The 15,133-nt window shown below is 45.5% G+C and overlaps 1 protein-coding gene and 2 long non-coding RNA genes across 4 annotated transcripts in view; 1 reads left to right on the top strand and 2 right to left on the bottom strand.

Moving 5' to 3' along the window:
- Nucleotides 1–940, bottom strand: LOC147348081 (uncharacterized). The gene is made up of 2 exons (XR_015150971.1): nucleotides 806–940; nucleotides 1–591 (listed from the first exon to the last, which is right to left on the bottom strand). It is a non-coding gene; the product is annotated as an uncharacterized LOC147348081 (long non-coding RNA).
- LOC147348082 (zinc finger protein 621-like) lies at nucleotides 861–14,161 on the top strand. 2 transcript variants are annotated; one of them, XM_086366045.1, is made up of 5 exons: nucleotides 861–1,100; nucleotides 1,807–1,890; nucleotides 9,152–9,278; nucleotides 9,822–9,926; nucleotides 11,275–14,161. In XM_086366045.1, exons 2-5 carry the CDS (start codon nucleotides 1,867–1,869, stop codon nucleotides 12,276–12,278), a joined length of 1,260 nt encoding a protein of 419 aa, XP_086222171.1. In that variant the 5' UTR covers nucleotides 861–1,100; nucleotides 1,807–1,866; the 3' UTR covers nucleotides 12,279–14,161. The 2 variants fall into 2 exon arrangements, with proteins under 2 accessions (XP_086222171.1, XP_086222170.1); XM_086366044.1 differs by having other exon boundaries at nucleotides 953–1,341.
- LOC147348083 (uncharacterized) overlaps nucleotides 10,133–15,133 on the bottom strand; it is a 25,695-nt gene continuing 20,694 nt past the window's right edge. Inside the window, exon 3 of the long non-coding RNA XR_015150968.1 lies at nucleotides 10,133–12,749. This is a non-coding gene — a long non-coding RNA (uncharacterized LOC147348083). The remainder of the gene's footprint in view (nucleotides 12,750–15,133) is intronic.

Consider the following 15,133-nt stretch of genomic DNA (forward strand, 5'->3'; position numbering starts at 1 on the left):
TTTAATTATTAACCTTCATTTATTATTAATAGCCCTTTGTGGGGGGTGCCCCCATCATACCCATATAACAGACAATGAAACAGGCAAAGCAACTTGCTGCTGATCCCCCAGTTATTAAGTGCTACAGCCAGGTTTCTGGGACTAGCTAGTTGATGCTGTCAACCCACACACATTTGGCCGCTGAAATGGTGGGCACTACTCTTCCCATTTCCAATTCTCCCACAGTGGTATGGACACAGGACCCAGGTCGCCTGGGCACATTTGGAGCAATGTATGTACCTCAGTTATCTTGAATGGCAACAACAACTGGCATAGACCAGAGAACCCAGGGTAGTCCTCAGGACTGAAACCATTCAGCAGTTGGAACCGGATTCCCAGGCAGATCAGTGGTGAAGAATCAGCCTGCAAATGCAGGAGATGCGGGTTTGATCCCTGGGTCTGGAAGATCTCCCTTGAGGAGGAAACGGCTACTCACTTCAGTATTCTTGCCTGGAGAATCCCATGGACAGAGGAGCCTGGTGGACTGGTACACCGTTGTCCAAATATGAGTAGGTCTAGTTCTATCTTAAACGTCCCACACGCGTCTAGGTCCTAGGAAGGGAGAGGGCTTTAAAAAGGTAGATGGAAACCATGGTTTTCCTAAGGGCTGCCCGGCTTAGGACACAAGCACGATCCCTGGCGTGGGCCTCTGAGACATGACACAGCAGGTGTCCCTCTCCCTAAACTGCACAGCCCAGACTCCAGATGACCCAAGGAGAAAATGAGGCAAACAGCTGATGAAGCTGTCCGTTAACTGCGGCCCCACCTGCGCCCTGAGGCCGAGATCTGAGTAGATTAAGGCGTCAACAGTGCCGCGACACGCCACCCCTAGTCGGCTCAGCGGTTGGAGCACAAGGGTGGAGGGACCAGCCCCTAGCGCTGCGTTACGGCGCCCACCAGTGACGTCACGGGCAAGTGCCGGCCAGAAGCCTGCCCCTTCGGGTCACGTGAGGTCGCGCCGCCGGGACCACCGAAATGCTCTGCCCAGAAGTGCGCTGGGTGCCCGCGCTCGCTTCTGTGTGGGCTGTGAGAGTGCTTCTTGGGGTTCGGAGGGGAAGAGGGTAGGTTCTGGCGAGTTTTTCGTGCCAGTCTCGTCCGGCGCCGGCTTCCTCGTTTTCCTTAGCGCCTCGTCAGCACGCTGCCCTGAACTCGCTTCTCTCTGACCGGATGCCCCGGCGTCTCGGCCTCACAGAAGCCGCAGAGGTGGCTGCTGGGCCTCCTAGAGCCCCGGTCCAGACCTTTGCCACCGAGGCGTGATCCTCTTTGTTTGAAAGAAGTTGGCCCAACAGTTCCCCGTGGCCGGTACTGAAGTTTCTGATGTTTGGGGTCTCCTGCTTGCTTGGGTGGAGAGCCTCTTGGGGTCTCCCGTCCCCTGATAGCTCTTGTGACCCTGAATATTTTACTCAATCCAAATCCAGCCACCCTTGTCTCCTCTCCATAGGCACTTTTGGGAGTCGGTGACGTGGTCCCCATAAGCACTTTTTAAGGTTTTTAAATTTGTTCAGACCCAGCACTGTAGGGGCCGAATTCGTCATGTGTGTCTCGGTCCACTCGGTGTGAATGGTCCCAGGAGCGCTCTTGGGCAGAGGAGGCAGGTGGTGGATTGTCCCGAATACCAGCTAGAGCAATTCATGAGGAGGTGGGGGCCATCAGCCAGTGGAGGGCTGGTAGAGACTCCTGCCAATGCTGGAAATGAGACGGAAGACCGTGGGCGGTGTTGGTGATGTAGAAAAGGGACCATTACGCTCATGGCTCTTCTTGTCTTAGTTTTTAAGGTTCTTGCTTTTCCAAACCGGGAAGAGTGCACAGAGCCAGGGGACATCAGCCATGCTCCAAACCACTTGGCCTCAGGTGAGCCTACCTTCATTTCAGTCTTAAAGGTCACGTTAGCTATCAGGTCATTAGGAAGGGACCGAAAAAGCCTAAGTTGGAGAGGCTGTGGTTTCCCTCTTGAATCCATCCCCAGGGCTAAGGTTGTAAATATGTTGTGGGGGAGGTAAGAGTCTTGTGTGTAGAGTGGAGAGTTTGGATATATAGGTTTAAGTAGAAAAGGGGGGACCCATGTCAAGAAATTCCCCCAGAACATGAAAATAGAGATAATTTGAGGTATTATATAAATAAAAGTTGTGTGCAGAGATATAGAAAACAACTTTGCCTAAAGGGAAGCATGTGGGGGTGGAGTATAAATTAGGAATATGGATTAGCAACAACAAAAAAATAAGGTTGCTAGGTGAGAAACCGCTTGAGAAAAATTCTCAATTGAAGAGATTGCTTCACAAATACTAGATGTATCCCAGAGAGACCTGCATTGTTCTTTCCATATGTGCTTTCAGACTAGGCACATAATGCTGAATAATGCAGACAGGTTCTCCTTTCTCATGGAGGGTACTTTTACCAAAAACAAGTTGATATCATAAGTACCTGTTGCTCAAGTACCGTGCTTGCTAACAGTGAGGGCCGCAGGTGGGCAGCATCAGGATCGCTTGGGTGCTTATTAAAATCGCCAGTTGCTAGGTGCCACCCTAGATCAGTAATCATCCTGGGTAGGAGGGTAGGTCGGTGTCAGGAATCTGTTGTAGCAGGTTCTGTGGGTGATTCTTATGCACCCTCTCAAATTTGAGAAGCCTCAAAGAAGCTCCCTTTGAAGGTGGTCGTCAGGGAAGCCCTCATGGAGGTCGTCACATGAGCTTGAGACCTCCTGAAAGAAGTAAAAATAGGCTGGAGAACTACTGGAGAGAGAGCCAAAGCTGAGCTTTCCAGGGAGTATAGCAAATGTGTCAGCCCTGAGGTAGGGGAGAAAGCTGGGTGTATTCTAGAGACAGAAGTTAGAGGAGGTAGTTCATTGTGAGGTGGGACAGTTAGGCACATGTTTTGGAGGTCACTGTGAAGACTCTGGTCTCACTTCTGAGTTCAGTAGGAAGACCGTAAAGGATTTTAATCAGGACATGTGAAAGGGATGGATTTACATATCAAAAAGATTTTTGGCCCATAGTGGTGACTTGCTTGCAAGAGTGTGAGTCACTTAGGAGGATGTTGCAGTCCAGGTAAGAGGTTAAGTATTGGTGTCCCTGCTCTCTCATCTTTCTTTTTTTAGTAGACTCTTTTTTTTTCCCCAGTGAGAAATTTTAGGTTCATTGTATAATGGCGCAAAAACCACAGAGTCCCCAAATGCTTTCTGGCCCCATACGTGGATAGCCCATTATCAGAGTGGTACATGAATTCAACTGATGAACCTACATTGACATAGTCACCCAGAGTCCATAGCTTGCACTAGGGTTCATTCTTGGTGTTGTACATTCTGTGGGTAACGTGTATAAATGATGTGTATTTACTATTATATCATACAGTGTCTTTTCACAGGCTCTAAAAATCCTGTGTCCTGCCCTCCCTTCCTGGCAACTGTTGATCTTTTTGCTTTTTCCAAAATATTGTGTAGTTGGTATCCTACCTTTTCATGTTGGTTTCATTCACTTAGTAGTATTCATTTCAGGTTCCTGTGTGACTTTTCATGGCTTGATAGCTTGTTTTCTTTTCAGTGCTCTATAATACTCCATTGATTATACCACAATTTATTCACCTACTGAAGGACCATTTGTTTGCTTCCAAGTTTTGGCAATTGTGAATAAAGCTGCAGTAAACATCTTTGTGTTTGTTTTTGTGTGGCCATAAGTTTTTAGCTCATTGGGTAGATACCAAGGAGTATGATTGCTGGATCGTATGGTTAGAATGAGTTTATTCTAGTTTTATAAGGAGCTGTTAAACTGTCTTCCAAAGTTTGTATTTGGAAAAGAATGAGAGTTCGTGTTGCTCCACATCCTCACTAGTGTTTGGTGGTGTCAGTGTTTCGGATTTTGGTCATTCTACTAGGTGTGTTGTGGTATCTCATTGTTTTAATTTGCATTTTCCTGAACACATAAGTTGTAGAGTATCTTGTATACCTGTTTGCCATCTGTATAACTTCTTTGGTGACATTTCTGTTCGGGTCTTTTGCCCACTTTTTCATTGGGTTCATTTTCCTGTTGAGTTTTTAAGAGTTCTTTATGTACTTGGGATAATAGTCCTTTGCTATGTGTGTCTCTTTAAATGTTTTCTCACTATCTGTGACTTGTATTCTCATTTCCTTGAAGTATTGTCCTTTTAAGGTACTGTTTAATTCCCCATCATCTTTTCTTTCAAAAATGTATTTCCTTCAAAACCTTCTCAGCTCTATGATGAGTTACTTTTTTTCAGATGACTTTAAATGAACCTCAACTGCTGCATAAATCTCATTGATTTTTTTTTTTTTTTGGTGAAGAAGTTGATTTTATTGGAATCATAGGCAAAATTGGGGATTGACTTCTTTACAAGTTTGATTCTTCCCATTTAGAAACACTGTATAATTTATTCAGTTCCTCTTGTATTTATTTTAATAGACATATAGTTTTCTTCATCTTGGTTTTACAGGTTTTTGTTGGGTCTGTTCTTAGCTCTTTTCATATGAATGGCATCTTATTTTCTACGATTTTGTCTTTTAGCTGATTATGATGATACTTAGGAAAACTAATCATTTTGGTTCATTTATCCTATATCTAGGTAACTTAATGAATTATTCTGTCAGTTTTAAATGTTTTTCATTGTCTTGGGTCTTGGATATTTTTTTAAAAAGATAGCTATTTCATCTGCAAGAAAAGATATTTATGTTGCTTTTCTATATTTATGTGCCTTCTCCAATCTTTTTAAAAAAATTATTTATTTTTAATTGAAGGATAATTGCTTTACAGTATTGCATTGGTTTCTACCAAACATCAACATGAGTCAGCCATAGGTTTACCCATGTTCCCTCCCACTTGACCATCCCTCCCACCTCCCTCCTCATTCCACCCCTCTAGGTTGTTACAGAGCCGCAGTGTGAGTTCTCTGAGTCATACAGCAAATTCCCGTTGGCTATATATTTTACATATGGTAGTGTATGTTTCCATGTTACTCCCTCCATACCTCCCAATCTCTCCTCCTCCCCTACCCCTAGCCATGTCCATAAGTCTGTTCTCAATGTCTGTGTCTTCATTGCTTCTCTGCAAATAGTTTCATCAGTACCATCTTTCTAGATTCCAGTTTTAAGCGTTCAGTTCAGTCGCTCAGTCGTGTCCGACTCTTTGTGACCCCATGAATCGCAGCACGCGAGGCGTCCCTGTCCATCACCAACTCCCAGAGTTCACCCAGACTCATGTCCATCGAGTCAGTGATGCCATCCAGCCATCTCATCCTCTGTCGTCCCCTTCTCCTCCTGCCCCCAATCCCTCCCAGCATCAAAGTCTTTTCCAATAAGTCAACTCTTCGCATGAGGTGGCCAAAGTACTGGAGTTTCAGCTTTAGTGTCATTCCTTCCAAAGAAATCCCAGGGCTGATCTCCTTCAGAATGGACTGGTTGGATCTCTTTGCAGTCCAAGGGACTCTCAAGAGTCTTCTCCAACACCACAGTTCAAAAGCATCAATTCTCAGCTTTCTTCACAGTCCAACTCTCACATCCATACATGACCACTGGAAAAACCATAGCCTTGACTAGACGGACCTTTGTTGGCAAAGTAATGTCTCTGCTTTTGAATATGCTATCTAGGTTGGTCATAACTTTCCTTCCAAGGACTAAGCGTCTTTTAATTTCATGGCTGCAGTCACCATCTGCAGTGATTTTGGAGCCCCAAAAAATAAAGTCTGACACTGTTTCCACTATTTCCTCATCTATTTCCCATGAAGTGATGGGACCAGATACCATGATCTTCGTTTTCTGAATGTTGAGTTTTAAGCCAACTTTTCCACTCTCCTCTTTCACCTTCATCAAGAGGCTTTTTAGTTCCTCTTCACTTTCTGCCATAAGGGTGGTGTCATCTGCATATGTGAGGTTATTGATATTTCTCCTGGCAGTCTTGATTCCAGCTTGTGCTTCTTCCAGCCCAGCATTTCTCATGATGTACTCTGCATATAAGTTAAGCAGGGTGACAATATACAGCCTTGACGTATTCCTTTTCCTATTTGGAACCAGTCTGTTGTTCCATGTCCAGTTCTAACTGTTGCTTCCTGACCTGCATACACGTTTCTCAAGAGGCAGGTCAGGTGGTCTGCTTTCCCACCTCTTTCAGAATTTTCCAGTTTATTGTGATCCACACAGTCAAAGGCTTTGGCATAGTCAATAAAGCAGAAATGGATGTTTTTCTGGAACTCTCTTGCTTTTTTGATGATCCAGCGGATGTTGGCAATTTGATCTCTGGTTCCTCTGACTTTCCTAAAAGCAGTTTGAACATCTGTAAGTTCACGGTTCACATATTGCTGAAGCCTGGCTTGGAGAATTTTGAGCATTACTTTACTAGCGTGTGAGATGACTGCAATTGTGTGGTAGTTTGAGCATTCTTTGGCATTGCCTTTCTTTGGGATTGGAATGAAAACTGACCTTTTCCAGTCCTGTGGCCACTGCTGAGTTTTCCAAATTTTATGGCATATTGAGTGTAGCACTTTCGCAGCATCATCTTTCAGGATTTGAAATAGCTCAACTGGAATTCCATCACCTCCACTAGCTTTGTTCGTAGTGATGCTTTCTAAGGCCCACTTGACTTCACATTCCAGGATGTCTGGCTCTAGGTGAGTGATCACACCATCGTGATTATCTGGGTCGTGAAGATCTTTTTTGTACACTTGCCATCACTTCATGGCAAATAGATGGGGAAACAATGGATACAGTGACAGACTTTATTTTGGGGGGCTCCAAAATCACTGCAGATTATGACTGCAGCCATGGAATTAAAAGACACTTGCTCCTTGGAAGAAAAGCTATGACCAACCTAAACAGCATATTAAAAAGCAGACACATTCATTACTTTGCTGACAAAGGTCCATCTAGTCAAAGCTATGATTTTTCCAGTTGTCATGTATGGAGGTGAGAGTTGGACCATAAAGAAAGGTGAGCACTGAAGAATTGATGCTTTTGAACTGTGGTTTTGGAAAAGACTCTTGAGAGTTCCTTGGACTTCAAGCAGATCCATCCAGTCCATCCTAAAGGAAATCAGTCCTGAAAGTTCATTTGAAGGACTGATGCTCAAGCTGAGGCTCTAATACTTTGGCCACCTGATGGGAAGAACTGACCCATTGGAAAAGACCCTGATGCTGGGAAAGATTGAAGGCAGGAGGAGAAGGGGACAACAGAGGACGAGATGGTTGGATGGCTCACCAACTTGATGGATATGAGTTTGAGTAAGCTCCGGGAGTTGGTGATGGATGGAGAAGCCTGGCGTGCTGCAGACCATGGGGTTGCAAAAATTTGGATTAACTGAGCCACTGAAATTATATAGTATCCCTGTTCAGGGTACATATGGCTGCAGCAAGGATTGCCTATGTGATTATCATTCCATTCAGACTCACAGATCAGTTGCCTCACTGTCCCAACAGCCTCAAATGTTTCTCCTCTGTCCTAAACGGTTGCCTCAATGTGGGATCTCACCCCTCCTTCAGTTCACCCCCAGGTGCAGTCCTCCTCACACTCCTCTTTTCCCCCCTACTTCTTTTGTCCTACAGAGTTTGCATGGTTTTATATATTCTTTTCTGGTGATCAGGTACTCCTGCTCGCTCTCAGCTGCTGTTCTATAAGATCGTCTGTGTCTGAAGGTGTATTCCTGATGAATCCATGGAGAGAGAAGTACTCCTTTTCCACTTATGCCTCCACCATCTTGGATCTCCTGAACATTCCTATTTTTAGTTTTTTAAGGAACCTCTGTACTCTTTTCCAGAGTCCGTATCAATTTACTTTCCCATCATCAGTGTAGGGAGGCTCTCTTTTCGCCACACCCTCTCTAGCATTTATTGTTGGTAGATTTTTAGATGATGGCTCTTCTGATCAGTGTGATACTTCATTGTAGTTTTGATTTGCATCTTTTCATGTGCTTCCTGGCCACTTGTATGTCTTCCTTGGAGATGTCTGTTTAGATCTTCTGCTCATTTGTGATTCGGGTTTTTTTTTTTTTTTTTTTATATTGAATACATGAGCTGTTTGTAAATTTGGGAGATTAATCCCTTATTGGTAATATTGCTTGCAGATATTTTCTCCCATTCTGTGGGTTTTTTCTGTGCAAAGGCTTTTGAGTGTAATTAGGTCTCATTTTCTTCTTTCCATTACTCTGGGAGATGAATTGAAAAAGATATTGACACGATTTATTTCAGAGTGTTCTGCCTATGTTTTCCTCTAAGAGTTTATAGTATCTGGTCTTACATTTATTTAATCTATTTTGAATTTATTTTTGTAGATGGTGTTAAAGAAAGTTCTAATTTCAGTTTTTTAAATGTGTAGCTGTAGTGGGACTATTTCAAAGGAGTGGCTTCTCTGCATGTAGTGTAAGCTGGTGGAGAAGGCTAGAGAGAAACTAGGGCGGGGAACATATGTGGTTGTACACATGTATTTTTGCTGAGCAGAGACAGGGAGAGTAGTTGGTGTACAGAGAATAAGGTGACAGGTTATGGGTACCCCAGACTTCCCTGGTAACTCAGCTGGTAAAGAATCTGCCTGCAATGCAGGAGACCCTGGTTCGATTCCTGGGTCAGGAAGATCTGATGGAGAAAGAATAGACTACCCCCTCCAGTTTTCTTGGGCTTCCCTGGGGGCTCAGATGGTAAACAATCCGCCTACAATGCAGGAAACATGGCCTTGATCTCTGGGTTGGGAAGATCCCCTGGAGAAGGGAATGGCTAGGACTCCAGTATTCTGGCTTGGAGAATTCCATGGACAGAGGAGCCTGGCAGCCTACAGTCCTGCCAGGGGTTGCAAAGACACAACTGAACAACTTTTAGTATGGTATGTCAGGGCAGCTGATGCTAGAGAGACAGCTCCATGGAGACAGGAACATAAGAGGTTGATACAGTTACAGCCCCTGATGAGCCCCTGATGCCAGGCTTTGAGGTTTAGAGCTGCAGAGCTGAGCAGGTAGGAAGCCTTGGTGATCCACATTTGAAGGTGGGAACCAGTGCTCTTGTCCATAGAACAGACCTTCCACGGGGCTCAGAGTCACAGACCTTGGCAGGTCTGTTTCTTCCCTGAAGCTCATACTGGCCCCCTCTGGCCCTCACTCAGAGCCTGAGCAGGAACCTGTTGTTTCAGGAGCCAGTGACCTTTGAGGACGTGGCCGTGTACTTCACCCAGAACCAATGGGCCAGCCTGGACTCTGCGCAGAGGGCCCTGTACAGGGAGGTGATGCTGGAGAATTACGCAAATGTGGCTTCCCTTGGTAAGATCTCTCAGTGGCCCTCTGATAGTTGGTCTTCCTCAGATGTCTTGGGAGTTCTAGTAGTCCTCAGGGTTCTGTGGAGATGCTGGGTGGGGAAATCCCAGGTTCCCCTTGGCTTTGAAGTTGGACTTTATTCCTTCCCAGGGAAGAGCGTGGTTTTGGACCCTGAGGGAAAGGACTCTTGGGGTGCCCCAGGAGACCTCAGTTCCTCCGTCCTTGCAGTGTGGTGGATGTGGGCCCTCTCCTGTGTGCAGGAGCCTCCCAGGATATCGGTACATTCATCCTTCCTGAGGGGATGTCCTTTCTTCTGAGTCAGGGCGAGCTTGCACTTCCTCCCTGGGGAGAATCACTGTCTCCCTGATCTTTGCATGGAGTCAGTTTGGACCCCTTCCTCAGAACCCCTGTGTGGCTCATTGGTCCCCCAGGCAGTCCCCTTCTCCCCCCCCAACTCAACTCGCCTGCCTTGGGGTGGGCAGAGGGATCTCAGTAACAGCTCTGGATGTCTCCCCTCAACTTGTCTGTCTCTCTCTCTTGTTGGAGTAGTGTCTCCATTCCCCAGACCTGATCTGATCTCCCAGCTGGAGAGAGGGGAAGCTCCATGGGACCCCGATCCCTGGGAAGCAGAGGATTTGAGAGGCATCTGTCCAGGTGAGTAAGGGGACTTAGCACCTTCTGGTTTTGCCTTCCTGGTTTACTGGAAATGTTTCTTCTGCAGTGGAGAGCAAAGCTCCCTGTAGCTGACCCTCTGACCTGTATTGAGTTCCCATCCCAAACCTGTAAGGACAGTTTTCATGGCAGGGTGGTAGGGTTTCAGCTATACTTTAAAGAAGGTGTGATTCTGTGCATCAAACTGATTGATTTGTACCATAGCTATGATTTTATTTGCCTTTTTAGTGTTTATATAATTTTTAGTATTTTAAAGTTCCTGATGCCATAACGTTGTGGTTTACAATGAATTTGTTTTAAATGGGGCCATAGAGGAAAGGGCAAGAATACTACCCCACTGAACACACACACCCACTTACCCTAAAATTTCCTGGAATCTTTGCTGATGAGTTAGTCCTGGGAGGTTTTAATTATTTGGGTTTTCTTTACTCATTCCCAGGTAGCTCAGATGGTAAAGAATCTTCCTGCAATGTGGGAGACCTAGGTTCAATCCCTTGGTTGGGAAGATCCCCTAGAGAAGGAAATGGCAACCCACTCCAGTATTCTTGCCTGCAAAGTCCCATGGATGGAGGAGCCTGGCAGGCTACAGTCCATGGGGTCGCAAAGAGTTGGACGTGACTGAGCGAATTCACTTTTCTTTGCTTTAGGAAGAAACTTTCCAGGCCTCACTTCTCACACATATTGTGATACTGTAAAAAGTGGTTTCTTCAGCAGTAAAACCACGGTGGCCTACAGTTCTCCAATCAACTTGTATTCCCACTGACTTGCTGAAATAATCTTTTATCCCAGAATGTTATATGAAATATTTAAAAGTAGAATTGTCAGGCTGTTATTTAGAATTCAAAATTGGGGGTGGTTTCCTGGCTTCCAGGTGGGGCATTGGGGTCCATCGTTTCTCTGTTTGTGTTGCTGGGCTTCTCAGCTGCTCCCCTTCATCTCACCGATGTCTTATCCCTCCCTGAGGGTCTCCCTCTCTCTCTCTTTTGAAGCCTGTTTGCATTTCGTGCTGGTCCATCTTACCTCACCCATTCTTTTTTCCCCTCCTGCTTCCTTTCCTTCCCACTCTTGAAGTTCTCATTTGCCCACCTCACCTGCCCTGGTTCATTGCCCAGCCCTTCCTTATAAGAGGCACTTCCTGGACTGCAGTGTCATCTCTTGTCCAGTTTATGCTGTTGTTTTCCTTTTTCTCTCTTATCCTCTCTTATGGAGGCTCATAACCATCTCATGGGATATTTTTGAAATACCGCATCCTACGAGAGAAAACCAGGACCACTGCATCCCATTTCCCTTCCAGTTCAGTAACGAGGAAACTTGTGGTTTCTTTGGTCAGGTGGTGAGAGGGGCATCAAGACAGAAGAGCCAGCGGTAGCGCAGCAAGCCTCCGAGGGCACAGAGGCCCACGGCAGGCCCGTGGGAGGGCTTCTCACGAATGTGTCTCAGCACTTGGATTTTGAAAATAAGGCAATGTGGCAGACTTTCAATCTGAATCCCAATCTGATACTTCGAGGTGGCATGAAGTTCTACAAATGCAAAGAATGTGGGAAGATCTTCCGATATAACTCACAGCTCCTTCGGCATCAGAGTAGGCACACTGGGGAAAAGCCCTTCAAGTGCAAGGAGTGTGGCAAAGCTTTCAAGTCCAGCCAGAACTGTATCGTACATGAGAAAAATCACATTGGCAAAGGACCCTATGAATGTAAGGAGTGTGGCAAAGGTCTGAGTTCCAAAACCGCCTTGACTCAGCATCAGAGGATCCACACGGGGGAGAAGCTCTATAAATGTAAGGAGTGTGGCAAAGGTCTGAGTTCCAACACTGCCTTGACCCAGCACCAGAGACTACACACTGGGGAGAAGCTCTATAAGTGTAAGGAGTGTGGGAAGGCGTTCACCCAGAAGATCACCTCCATTCAGCATCAGAGAGTTCACACCGGAGAGAAGCCCTATGAGTGTAAGGTGTGTCGGAAAGCCTTCAAGTGGTACCCCAGCTTTCTTCAGCATCAGAAAAGGCACCGTGTGGAGAGGCCCATCAAGGCTTTTGGGCCGCCCCTGCTGCGTCCCCAAGGCCCCTCTGCATCCTTAGCTCCCGGGTGTCTCCCGGGCCTGGGCTCTACTCCTGTGGCCGTGGCCTTGCCACACACCGTCCTCATTCCTGCCTCCGGGCCCATGTTCATGCTGCTGCCCGCCTCTGGGGTTCTTTCTTCCCCTGTCCAAGTAGTTCGTGTCTTCCAGGGTCTTCCTCCTGCTGTGAAGCCTTCCCCAGTTATTCTGACCCCTTCTCCTCACCCCCGTGACCTCTCTCTTGGCACTTCTCTGGCTGTTACAGCAGATCTCTAACCTACTTCAGCTTGATCTGTAGCTTTTACACTGTACCTGTGTTCCAGCTATTTGAGCATAAACCCCATTGTAATCGAGATGCATCTAAAGACTGTGTTATATACAGTGTATTCTCTTCTGGGTAGAAAACGGAAGCACTTGACTTTCATATTGGTCCCTTTCAGACTTGAACAGTAATGGCCGTATCTGCATCATGGGGCTGCTCGTGGGTGAAGTGCTGGTAGGACACTGTGGTGAATTAGGGATCTTTGAGAGAAGATATCCCCATGTCAGGCCCCTGTGATGTGAGAGAAGCTGCCTGGGAGAAACAGGAGGCATGTGAGATCTGTCAGAGTTTAGAATTGGCCTGAGTTTCCAACCAGGGCCTTTAGAAATGAATGCAGGTGGTTCAGTGGTTGAAGGTTCATGGTGTCTTCATGCAGTGGAAGTTGGGTTGCCTTTGACACAGATCATTGAGGATCTCGTACGTCTCTGCAAAAAATCATGCGGAATAACCAGTTAAAAAACATGTATTGGGCTTCAAGGGTGGCTCAGGGATAAAGAATTCACCCTCAATGCAAGAGAAATGGGTTCAGTCCCTGGTCCAGGAGATCCCACATGCTATGGAGGAAGTAAGCCCCTGTGTTGCAGCTACTGAGCCTACCTGCCTCAGCTACTGAAGCCCGAGAGCCCTAGAGCCTATGCTCTGCAACAAGAGAAGCCACTGCTGTGAGAACCCTGTGTACTGCAACCAGAGAGTAGCCTCTAATTGCTGCAGGTAGAGAACAGCCTGTGCAGTAAGAAGACCCAGCACAGTCAAAAAAAATACATGTACACAGTGATAGCAATTATTTATATGATTGATAGGAATCATGTCTTGAAACATGAAAGGTTTTTTATTTTTTAATCTTTAGTTTTGCTCTTGATATGTAGTTTCCTTTTACCTTTGGTTTCCTAAGCGCACACACACCAAAGCATTCATCTTTGCTCCACCCATTGGGTACATTTTTCTTGGTGGGTGTTCTGGTTTGCTGTTTGCAAGCATTGGTTTCTGCATTTCCTTTTCTCCAGATAGCATAAATTATGAGTTTGGCAAACTACTAAAGAAATAGGAGCAGAAGATTTGGGGGAAATCTGAATATGCCTGTGTAATGTTTTTAAAATAATTTTTACTTATTTATTTTTGTTGGCACTGGGTCTTCACTGCTGCCCTGGGCTTTCTCTACTCGTGGTGTGCGGGCTTCTTGTTGCAGTGGCTTCTCTTGTTGTGGAGCACGGGCTCTAAGTGTGTGGGCTCAGTAGTTGTGGCACGTAGCCTTAGTTGCCCCACATTGTGTGAGATCTTCCCAGACCTGGGGTCAAACCTGCAGTCCACCAGGCTCCTCTGTCCTCCACTGTCTCCTGGAGTTAGCTCAAATTCTTATCCATTGATCAGTGAGGCTATTTAACCATCTAATCCTCCACCTTCTTCTGCCTTCAGTCTTTCCTAGCATCAGGGTCTTTTCAGTGAGTTAACTTGGTGTCAGATAGCTAAATTATTGGAGCTTCAGCTTTAGCATCAGTCCCTCCAATGAATACTCAGGGTTGATATCCTTTAGATTGACTGGTTTGATCTCCTTGCAGGTCAAGGGACTCTCAAGAGGTTGTGACAGGTTAGTGAAGTAGAACTTTGGATTGTTCTTGCTTTTGACTTTAGATGAGGTCTTTTACAACTATGCAAAAGACTATGTGAAGTAATTCCTGGGAAAAGAACTGAGTTATGCATTACAGGCACACCTTATTTTATTGCACTTCATTATATCTGTTTTGCATATACTGTGTTTTTTACAAATTGAAGGTTGTGACAACACTGCATTATTGGAAAATGGCTAAGATATTTTAGCAATAAAGTAATTTTTAATTAATGCTGTTCCTCTTTTTTTTTTGACATAATACTATTACACACTTCACAGATTGTAGCGTAAACAACTTTTATATGCACTGGGAAACCAAAAAATTCACGTGACTTGCTTTCTTGCTGTATTTGCTATATCATGGTCCTCTGGAACCAAACCCACAATATCTCCAACATATGCCTTACTAGCACTGTTGTGCTGTGCTTAGTCACTCAGTGGTGTCCAACTCTGTACCCACCAGGCTCCTCTGTCCATGGGGATTCTCCAGGCAAGAATACTGGAATGGGTTGCCATGTCCTCCTCCAGGGGATCTTCCCAACTCAGGGATCAAACCTAAATCTCCTGCATTGCAGGCGGATTCTTTACCATCTGAGCAACCAGGGAGCCCAAGAACACTGGAGTAGGTAGCCTTTCCCTTCTGCAGGGGATCTTCCCGATCCAGGAATTGGAACTGGGGTCTCCTGCATTGCAAGCGGATTGTTTCCCAGCTGAGCTACCGTGGAAGCTGGTAAAGTATTAGCACAGATTTAAAGTAAATCCTTAAATGTTTATGGAAGGGGCCATACATTTTTTAAAGTTGTTTTTCTATCTACATGTTTCTCCATTGCCATTAGTGCTTCTTAAACTTTACCGTGTGTCTCGATAACCTGGTATAGAAAGAGTAATTTTCTGGCCTAACTCTCAGAGATTCTGATTTTTAAAACATGTTTTATGAGAGTATAGTTGATTTACAATGTTGTGTTAGTTTCTGTTCTACAGCAAAGTGTCTGTGGATATCCATGGTGATGCCCAGACCTTTAGTGTGGACCATGCTTTGAGAGAGCTGCCTTGAGCAGAAGATGTCTGGGGCTGTACATTGATAAAGGGCTTGCCCTGTTAACTCAGTGGTCTTCAGGAAAGAGACCTCTAAAAATAGTTTGGGTGGTGTCACTTTAGAAGGAGAGAGAAAAGCAAGTGGAACTGGTCCATAAGGAAGAAAAG

The sequence above is a fragment of the Bos grunniens genome, chromosome 22 (genome assembly GCF_055505025.1).
Source record: "Bos grunniens cultivar Pamir isolate PY7600 chromosome 22, Bosgru_T2T1.0, whole genome shotgun sequence".
In the NCBI taxonomy this organism is placed as follows: Eukaryota; Metazoa; Chordata; class Mammalia; order Artiodactyla; family Bovidae; genus Bos; species Bos grunniens.

Excerpts from the sequence above, each read along its gene's own strand:
- LOC147348082 (XM_086366045.1), top strand. The coding sequence starts at position 1,867 with ATGCTCCAAACCACTTGGCCTCAG. Across the intron at positions 9,279-9,821 it reads CGCAAATGTGGCTTCCCTTG|TGTCTCCATTCCCCAGACCT; the intron begins GTAAGATCTCTC and ends TTGTTGGAGTAG. Across the intron at positions 9,927-11,274 it reads TTTGAGAGGCATCTGTCCAG|GTGGTGAGAGGGGCATCAAG; the intron begins GTGAGTAAGGGG and ends TTCTTTGGTCAG.